The sequence below is a fragment of the Cicer arietinum genome, chromosome 4 (assembly GCF_000331145.2).
Source record: "Cicer arietinum cultivar CDC Frontier isolate Library 1 chromosome 4, Cicar.CDCFrontier_v2.0, whole genome shotgun sequence".
NCBI classification, from domain to species: Eukaryota; Viridiplantae; Streptophyta; class Magnoliopsida; order Fabales; family Fabaceae; genus Cicer; species Cicer arietinum.
The window spans coordinates 54,007,114-54,017,010 of NC_021163.2; the positions used below are offsets into that span (position 1 = coordinate 54,007,114).

General features: G+C 32.3%; 1 protein-coding gene across 1 annotated transcript; it reads left to right on the plus strand.

Moving 5' to 3' along the window:
* Window positions 1-4,812: 4,812 nt before the first annotated feature.
* Window positions 4,813-9,897, plus strand: LOC101507784 (tRNase Z TRZ1). Its single transcript, XM_004513189.4, has 8 exons — window positions 4,813-5,134; window positions 6,015-6,177; window positions 6,267-6,337; window positions 7,037-7,132; window positions 7,690-7,803; window positions 8,772-8,840; window positions 8,937-9,011; window positions 9,647-9,897. Exons 1-8 carry the CDS (start codon window positions 4,910-4,912, stop codon window positions 9,719-9,721), a joined length of 888 nt encoding a protein of 295 aa, XP_004513246.1. The 5' UTR covers window positions 4,813-4,909; the 3' UTR covers window positions 9,722-9,897.

Sequence of the window (9,897 nt, forward strand, 5' to 3'; positions counted from 1 at the left end):
CATATATAGACCATAGTAAACAACATTTTACTAACAAGGTTGAAGAATTTCTCAATTTTGTGAGAGTGTAGAAAATTGTCGAAGATGAAGGAGGATGAGATGTTCATGTTGTTTATGTCGAAGGCTAGTGGTGGTGTACTTGAAGATGAAATGCAATTTCAAACGATGTTGTCTCTAACACTAATTAATAATACTTTTTAGAGGTTTTTATTGTCGGATAATATTCCATCAAATAATGGTGGAGGGAGTGGAGCTAATGATTAGAAAAATTATTATGATGATTGATGCATTCGAATAATATTTTCTATTTTTAATTTTGGTTTGTATGACAAAATTTATTAATTTTATAATGTTTTATTTTGTTTGGTAGAAATAATTTTATTAATATTAAGATTATATTTTTATTTTTATATATAAAATTTATTTTAAATTTAATTTATTTTTTTATTTTTAAATTATATTAATATTAAATTTGAATTTTATAAAATTATTTTTTTTAATAAAGTCACACATTTGTGGCGGTCTAAGCCCTCAAAATTTTTTTTTTATCGTTTCATCCTTTGCGGCAGTCTAAACCCTCACAAAAGATAGATTATGTGGTGCCCTTGGCCCTTACAAACGCTTACTTTTTTAACACATTTATCATTTGTGGCGGCCTTGTTGAGGTAAAAATATTTTTGATGTATGTTTTAATGACAACAAACTTTATGAAATAAAAGATTAAGTTTTATGAATGGGGGTCTACTAATAATTACACTTGAGTTTTGTTTAAAGAACATGAATTGCATAAGTTAACAAGCAATAAGTCATTCACTTCATCAAAGTGCATAAGTATCCACTCAAAACAATTAAATAATCTCAAAGGAAATGTATCATATATCAATCATTCAAGAGAATGATTATTACATATTCAATATAACATCTTAATGAAGAAGATGATCAAATACAACAATCAATTATCACACTATGCTATAAATCAGAAGCAAGATCATTTGAAAAGGAAGCAAAAATACAAAGACAGAACGAAGAACGTTTTTGACAGAAGTTTAGAAAATAGAGAACGTTCTCCACAATTCTGAGATTTCAAGAACAAATGATTTCCTCTATTGAAGAAGAAGTTTCCCTTGGATTTCGCAAATCATTGTTTCTGTATTTCACAATCATGTGATCTATATTCTTCAAGGAATATAAAGGATTCATCTCAACAAAGAATCAATTCAAAATACGTAGTAGAAAAGTTATGGATTATGATGAATAGAGCAAGTTCAAGCAAGACTATTCTCCAACTTCATTGTCAAGAACGAAGAATATTCTTGACAACATTTTGATCATTCTGGACAACTGTCTGAAAATTGAAGAATGTTCTGGTTATTAAAACTGAAGTCTGGACAAACAGAGAACGTTCTCCTTTTCACAACTTCAAATCCAAGAACATTATGATTTTGACATCATTAATTCAAGAACATTTTGATTTACGAAGAACAAAATGTTCTTTAGTTTAAGATTGATCTGGGCAATGAAAGTACATCAATCTACATTGCAAATCCTCAATATTTACTATAAAGGAACATATTTATATACTCAAGATTATTTTGGACAGATTCAAAGAGAAAATAATCAACAAAAGCAAAGCAATGCATCAAAAATAAAAAGCAAGATTAATCCCCAAAGTCGATGGCTTGCAATAGGCAAGAACATTTCTAGTTTGTTGATAAACCAGTCTCTATGACAAAGGTACCAGAAGTAGGTACACAAAGATCATACTAGAAAGATCTACTCCAAAATATTAACAAAGGCAAAAACTTAGCATCAAGAACTATCAAGCAAGATCAAATCAGTTTTTAATGCAAGGAAAACTCTTGCAAATCGCGAATGGATTTTCAGTTCATATACTAGGAATATACAACTCTCATATGAGCGAAATAATCACTCAAAAAGATCAACGATTAAAAGGCACAACTCAAAGCAAAAGTGTCAAATAATCATTATTCAACAGTGTAACATCAGTCTCTAGATTGATAGACATTTTTCAGCATGTTACGCATGATCTTCAGCAACAAACATCTTTCTCTAGAATGATTAACATTTATCCTCAAAATGATCAATATCATTCTCCAATATGATGACATCATTCCAGAATGATACGAACATTCTCCAGCTGACTAACCATCATTCTCCAGTCTTGTTACATCATTCTCCAGCGTTATTTCATCATTCTCCAGAATGTTTTGCTCGAATCAAAAAGCAATCTTAATCTGAATTGATTAAGCATATCTCTGAGATGTTTGTGTGGATAAACAAATGATCATCACATTCAAGAATGAAAAGCTACAGATCAAACAATATTAACATAGAAGCAAAAACGCAGAATGTTCAAAACAGTAACGTTCAAAGTTTCAAAAGTCTGGTCTCTGTATAAAAGGAACCCCAAACTCAAGGAAAACGCATAACTTCAAGTGCTAAGAAATTCAATCAATCACATACACTTACATACTTGAAAGTTTTTCAAATACAAAAGAATCAGCTCCGATTTCATCTTCATATACCCAGATCATATTACTGAATTCTTTTATCAAGAATCTATTCTCAAACACGAGTTGAGCATACTCATATTCTATCAATCTCTCTAAATCATTATTGTGTAAACTCAAACTATATGGGTTGTTTATAGTTTGAGTAGTTTTGTAAAAATCATTTTAAGGTTAAAAAATGAATTGTAAAATCCTATCTAAAGATTTATAGGTGACCTGATTGAATCTTTTTTGGGTGGAAAAGAATTGTTGTTACAGATCAAGGTTGATATGAACAAACTGTGTAAAATCAAGAACGTTCTCCATTTGTACATTTAGTGGAAAATCTCACGGTTGTGAGGACTGGACGTAACCCGAGTTGGGTGAACCAAAATATATACTTGTGTGGTATCTCTTCTATTATCTATTTACTTTCAGTCAATTTGATTATCAAGTTAAATAGATAAGTTAAATTGTTGATTTTAACTAATCAATAACGTTCTCCGTTTTTTTGTCAGAAACCAAGAACGTTTTTCGTTTTCTGTTTTCACAACCAAGATCAATCTTGAGTTATTTTCTTAAGTTTTTAACAGGAAAATTGAAATAGGAATATTTACAATTCAAACTCTCCTTTCTTGTAAATCGACATTTACAGTTTAAATAGGAACCTTTACCAAGCCTTTACCAATCACTCTTGTTTTTATGTCATTTAATATCCATACAATAGAATTGCCATTGCATGGGGAATATTCATCAAATAGAGTGATATCACTAGTCATATGATTTGAGGCTCCAAAGTCTACAATCTATGAGTTAGATATTCCTTTGTCAACAAAATAAACATATAAGGAATTACCTTTTTGGGCCAAGGCAACAATTGAGTGTGTGCTAGTGTTTTGAAGATTTTGTTGTAGCAATTTTTGCAACATCTCCATTTGTTCCTTGGTGAATGGACTTGGTTCAGGTGCTGGTGATGTCAACATTTTGTCTTCTTCTGATGTGGCAGCATGAGCGTGAATGCCCTACTCTTATATGGTTTCTAGTCTATTGGTTTTCCATGAATGACCCAACGTGTTTCCTTGTTGTGGCCTGAATTTTTGTAGTGATCACACCATCCTTTCACATCCAAGGTTGAACCTTCATTAATAGAGCTTTGATTTGTGCTGCCAAGCATGACTTTCCTTCAGCTCTCTTCTCTTCTCACTTCTAAAAATACTTCTCTGATGTTGGGTAGAGCTTTGGTTCCAAGGATCCTTCCTCTTACATCATCTAGATTCTTGTTCAGGCTAAGGAGGAAATGGTAGATTGGGTCTTTCTCCATTAGGTTTTTGTATTGTTTGTTGTCTTTCGGATATTTCCATACCATATCCTTATAGACATCCAATTGTTGCCAATAACATGTAAGGGTATGATAGTAATTAATGGTTCTCCATGTCGTAGGTCATGCAAGATACTATTGATCTCAAATATGGCAAAAGTATTATCAATATTGGAGCATGTCTCCTTGACAACACTCCAGATCTCAATTGCAGTGTTGTAATACATGAAGTTTTTCCATGCTTCAATGGTCATTGAGTTTAGTAGCCATGTCATGACTAAGTTGTTCTCTAGCTTCCACTTTGAGTAATTGGGGTCCTTTTTCTCTGGCACTTTAGCATCATCACATATGTAATAGTCCTTCCCTTATTGAGTGTAGTTTTGACCATTTAATTTGTAGTCACTGATGGGTATAATAGTGTTTTTGGTTAGGCTGATAATTGTGGAAATTCCAGTTACCGTTTTAGAGTTTGAGTATGTGATTGAACTACTTTCTTCAGTCATAGAGTAATGGAATTTACCGTATATAATCCCTTGATATTTGCTACAAGTGTCTTATATAATATAATAAATTAATTACATAAAGCTACAATTTGAAATCTAACAATTATGACATTAACATTTATATAATATTAAAATTTAACTAGTGAAAATAATAATTATCTAATAGTGATTTCAATTTTAATTCCTAAGATTCCTAAAATAGGTGGGAAAAGTTACTCAAATTTATGAAATTATCATATAAGTATTAAGATAGAATTTAAATTTTATTTTGTCTTTAGTTTAAAGATCTTTTATATTAGAATATTTTATAAGAAAAACAAATATTGCCGTTCACCTTAACAATTTTAACAACATATACATCTAACCATCATTAATGTCACTATATCAATATTTGTATTCAACAATTTTTATTATTAATGAAATAAAGTAGCTATTTTTTTCAATAAAAAAAGATAATGAGAAATATAAATATATATACAATCTCCGGTGACAAATCTATATACTTATCGGCGGACAGTGAGAAATAACATAGAACTTCCAACTTCTTATGATATTATATTTTCAATTATTATTGTTATATGGAGGTTGAAATTGAGAATTCAAAGTCAGTAGTAACAAGAGAAGCAAAGAAATCAAAGGATCTTAACATTGAAGGGTACCAAATTGGGGGTTTATCCATTGGAGGCCATGAAACTTGCGTAATTGTTCCCACGCTCAAAGTAGCTTTTGATATTGGTCGATGTCCACCTCGTGCTGTTTCTCAAGACTTTCTTTTAATCTCCCATGCTCACATGGATCACATTGTTAGTTACTTACTACTACTCTCTTCTTTTCTTCCAATTTTCATTCACATTTACTATATTATCATGTTCTAATGTTGTTAACCTCAAACTTGACCTAATAGCAACTACCTATGAAGCACAAATATTGAGACGGTAGTAATTTGAGAAAATGAATTAATTGAATATAATTTAGGTGCCGTTGTTGTGTTGGTATTTATGTTGGACACTGAGACACACATTCGATCAGAGGTGTCACTCAGAGGTGTCACTGCTACAAATGCGGTTTCTAGAAGTAGAAGTTCTGTCCTCTTTGTGGTCACTATTGAAATGGTGATCTAATAGGGGTAGTTTTGACGAAAATTCAGGGAAAACAATGAGTTGAGTTTTGAGGCATTTGTCAATTTGACACCATTTCACAATCTCAGAAGTTACAACATGGAGGATCATGAACTTTTACTTCTGGGCATCAGTAGTCATAGGAGTTTCAAATGATTTTCAAGTACTGAACTAGCAATTGGTCAATGACTCATTTTATGTTTTCCATTTAAATTAATACAAATGACCTGATTTGGATAAACAATTTAATTTAACCTATACCTTTTTGTCGCAGCCATTTTCTCAATTGCGGACCGTTTTTTTAGAACTTTGGCTATAAGATGTTTTTTGTAAACTATTCTAGAGAGGTTATAGAAATAAGTGAAAAACAACTTATGAACATGTCATAAGCTGTTTTGATAGGGTCTTTCAAATAGTCTTATGAGTGCTTATTTCAGTGAAAAAGATCAAGTAAGTTAATTCAAAAACATGCCTATAATGTGCATGAAGGCTTTGTATGATGAAATGAAAGTATTTCTGAATTAGTTTGTTGCTGAATTTTATGATGTATGTTTAATTTTGACAGGGAGGGTTACCAATGTATGTTGCCACACGTGGTTTATACCGTATGAAGCCCCCAACAATTATTGTACCAAAATCAGTTAAAGAGGATGTAGAGAAACTCTTTGAGATTCACAGGAAAATGGATCAATCTGAGCTTAAGCACAACCTCATAGGCTTGGATGTAGGTAATTCTTGCTCTCAATCAAAATGGAGCCTGAAATTTATTAAACATTGAAACTGTGTGCAGATGTTTCTAATTCATGGCTTACTGCAGGAGAAGAATTTTCTCTGAGAAACGATCTTAGAGTAAAAACTTTTCGGACTTATCATGTAATACCCAGCCAGGTAGCTAGCCTCGTGTCTTTTGAGTCTTAAATTACTCAATATTTCTATAGACTAGGGTCCTGTTTGATTTGAAAAAATGTTGCTTTTGACAATGAATGCGGTGTTGTTGAAAAGCGGCTAAAACGTCACTATATGGTGGCAGAATTTGAGCAAAACATTATTGTTCTGCGATTTGATATTTAATACAAAATGATGTCAAAAAGCGGCTATAGTCAAGCTATAGCACTTATTGCATAGCAGAATTTGACCAAACTACTATTTTTCTCTATCATCCATTGTTAACACTGAATAAATGTCACAAATTTGAGCTTCTCAAATTGTTTTGGTAATGGTATTACTGTTAGTTTTTGAAGGCCGCAACCACATGAACTTTCAAAAAGTACCATAGGGAATGGCTTTTTAAGCTTTTATGGATGTCAAAAAATATAAAAAGACCTTTATTTTATTTTAAATTCTTATCTTTTTTTATCATTAACTTTTATACTTGTATATTTATACTCAACCTTTAGTTTTCGAGTTTTAGATATCAAAAGCAGATTTCATATGATATTAAACAAACACAATTTTAATAGATGAGCAATATGATAAGCTGTTTGTCACACTTTCTCTAAACAAATTTGAAATAACAACCGACAGCATCCTTATCATGCAGCTGAAGCATACCATGTGGGACCTAACTGTTCTGCATGCTTTTGGCAGGGTTATATACTTTACTCTGTGAGAAAGAAACTTAAACCAGAGTATATTGGTCTTTCTGGAAATGAAATTAAGAATCTGAAATCATCTGGTGTGGAGGTCAGTCTTAAGTATTGTATTTACTAGTCGATGATTTGATGAATTTACATCTAGCCATCTTAATTATCTTTTGCATGTTTCGACCAATTCTAGAACTTGTCAATGGTAGTTTTTTCATTTATTTTACTTCGATTTGATGAGAAGAAAATAATGAACTTTCAGAAGGATATAGAGTGGTGAGTGGTGACAATGGCCTAGAAAGAGGAATTAAACTTGTAATTAACAGCTGAATGTAGTGATTGTGTGATTAGTGTGCTTAAAATGACTATATTAAGTCTCTATAGTTTAACTGTTAGGTCTCCACTTAAACCTCATTCCATGCACTATATAATTCTGGAATGTTGTGCTCATTTAATGTTGGTCACGTCGTTGCTTTACACAGGCAAATGAAGTTTTTTCTGCTGAGGATTTCTTACTTTGATATGATAAATCATATAATTCATTTTTTTAATTAATTATTGCCCTATGAAATATGTTTGTAGTAGAAGTTATACTAGTCTATCTTCTTTATCTTTTAGTTTCACTGCACATGCTCAACCAAGCTGGGTTTTTGGCAGATAACATACACTATGACAGAGCCAGAGATTGCTTTCACAGGAGACACCACGTCAGATTTCATAATTGATGAAAATAATGCCGATGTCTTGCGGGCTAAAGTTCTTGTATTGGAGGTGATCTACTTTGTCCAATATTTTTGAAGCTACGAATTTATGATATTTGCGGGATTTTCTAATCTATATATGTACATAATTCTTCCTCAAACACAAGATTTGGAAAACTTTTTCCATTTACCTTTTATTTTCACTAACGAAATATTTTCAAGCTCATCATTGGAAGGTGCCAAATTAGTTGAGCAATCCACGCCTCAAATACCATCATAATCAAATTACAACCAAACACCTCGCTGTATTTACCTCTGTATCACTTTGATTTTAGATACTTAATCGGTTTTCTGTGTTCACTCTCAATTTTTAGCTAGGGTTTATTTTGAGTCTTTCACCATTTTCTCTTTTTTGTGCCCACTTGAATTAGCCAAAAGTTGAAGTACCATCTAACAACTTAACTTCTGCTATTCTTTCTCAAGCATTGCTGTGCATTTACTAGAAAGAAGCAGACGTTTGAAACAGATATACATGTGTGTGTCCCTGAATATTTATATATTACCATTTTCGACGCTTGGAATACTTTTCCCTTTTGTCTTTTCTCTTTCTTAAGGATATTTTCTTGCCCACCTTTTCCCTCTGTGGTATTCTTCTCTTCATCTTAATGAGTTAGTTCTTTTGTTAAATTTTGTATACCTAATTTTGTAATAGTGTTTTTATCTGCATAGTTCTTGCATTTGTGTTTGTATTAAATCAAATATCTACATCGTGCGTTATAGGCACATTTGCTCTGGCTCCAGTAGATCTTTGGCATTACAGAGCAGTTTCAACTTCATGATATCTATTCATGGAACCTAGCACAATTTTGTCATTTTTTTTCATTATTTAGAGGCAACCACATTAAGTTCTTATGGAACTGGACTAATGAAACCTCAATGAACTGGTCCTAGTGTTTTCCCGTTTATGATTTTGTTGATGGTTGATGTTATGGTTTCACAGTTTACACCCAATCTTATTTTCCTCCATTATTCATATAGTGCACCTTTATTAACAATTCAATTACTGTGGAACATGCTAAAGATTATGGACACACTCATTTGTCTGAGGTATGCTATCTGCTGCACACAACTTCATGTAAATCTCAGTGCTTTTACCATTTTGTTTCTTTTTATTTGTTTATTTCTTCTCATTGTCTTCTTCAGATAATAAATTATGCTGATAGATTACAAAACAAAGCAATCCTTTTGATTCACTTTTCAGCTCGTTACACAGTAGAGGTATGACATCAATGGTTTTGGCTCTTGAAAATGATATATCACCCAATGTTTTAAAAACCAAATTGAACCAAACGGTTCACCCGGTTGAACCGTGAACAAGCACTATCTATAGTCTGGTTATTTGGGCGGTTCGATCATTGGTTTTGTCCCGGTTCAAACAATTTAAAGTAGTTGAACCATGATCTAAAAGTCTCACTGGTTCGTTGTCTATTTGGATTTTAAAAAAATTGAAATCACCCCTCTCAAAACCTCAGTCTTACTGAGTAGTATCCTCGGGGAAGTTTGGTATAGCTTCCCATGTTTACTCATAGGAAGTTTCTTGGGTTCACTGCAGTCATGAGATCGGAGTCATTTGATGTAAATATAACGACCGATGTCAATTTCAGTAAATTGGATTTAAAACACAAACTCAAAATGTGAACCATCTGATTTTATCTAATGGCTCCAATCTCATGACTGTAGTGACTATGTCATACTTTCGCAACGGTGAATCTGAATCCAAGTTCCTTCCTAGTTGACGTGGAGAAGTTGCTTTCCATGTTTCAAACAAATAGAAAATTAATCCTAAGTTGTTGCTTTTAGCTCAATATTAGTTTTCTCTAATTATGATTTTTGATTGGGATTGTGATTTTCAGGAAATTCAACAAGCTGTAAGTGCATTGCCTCCCTCATTAGCCGGTCGTACTTTTGCACTTACGGAAGGTTTCTGACAAAGGTAGAAGTTTTGATTAAATACATAGATGAATGGAGTTGTTTTATTTTCCTCCTCTATCCCCACCTGGCACTGTTGGCTTTATCATTTTATCATTGTTGGAAAATGTGGGAACAGTGGAATGAAAGGAGAAATCCACTGATGTACTCTTCAATTACATAGTTTTTTTTATCA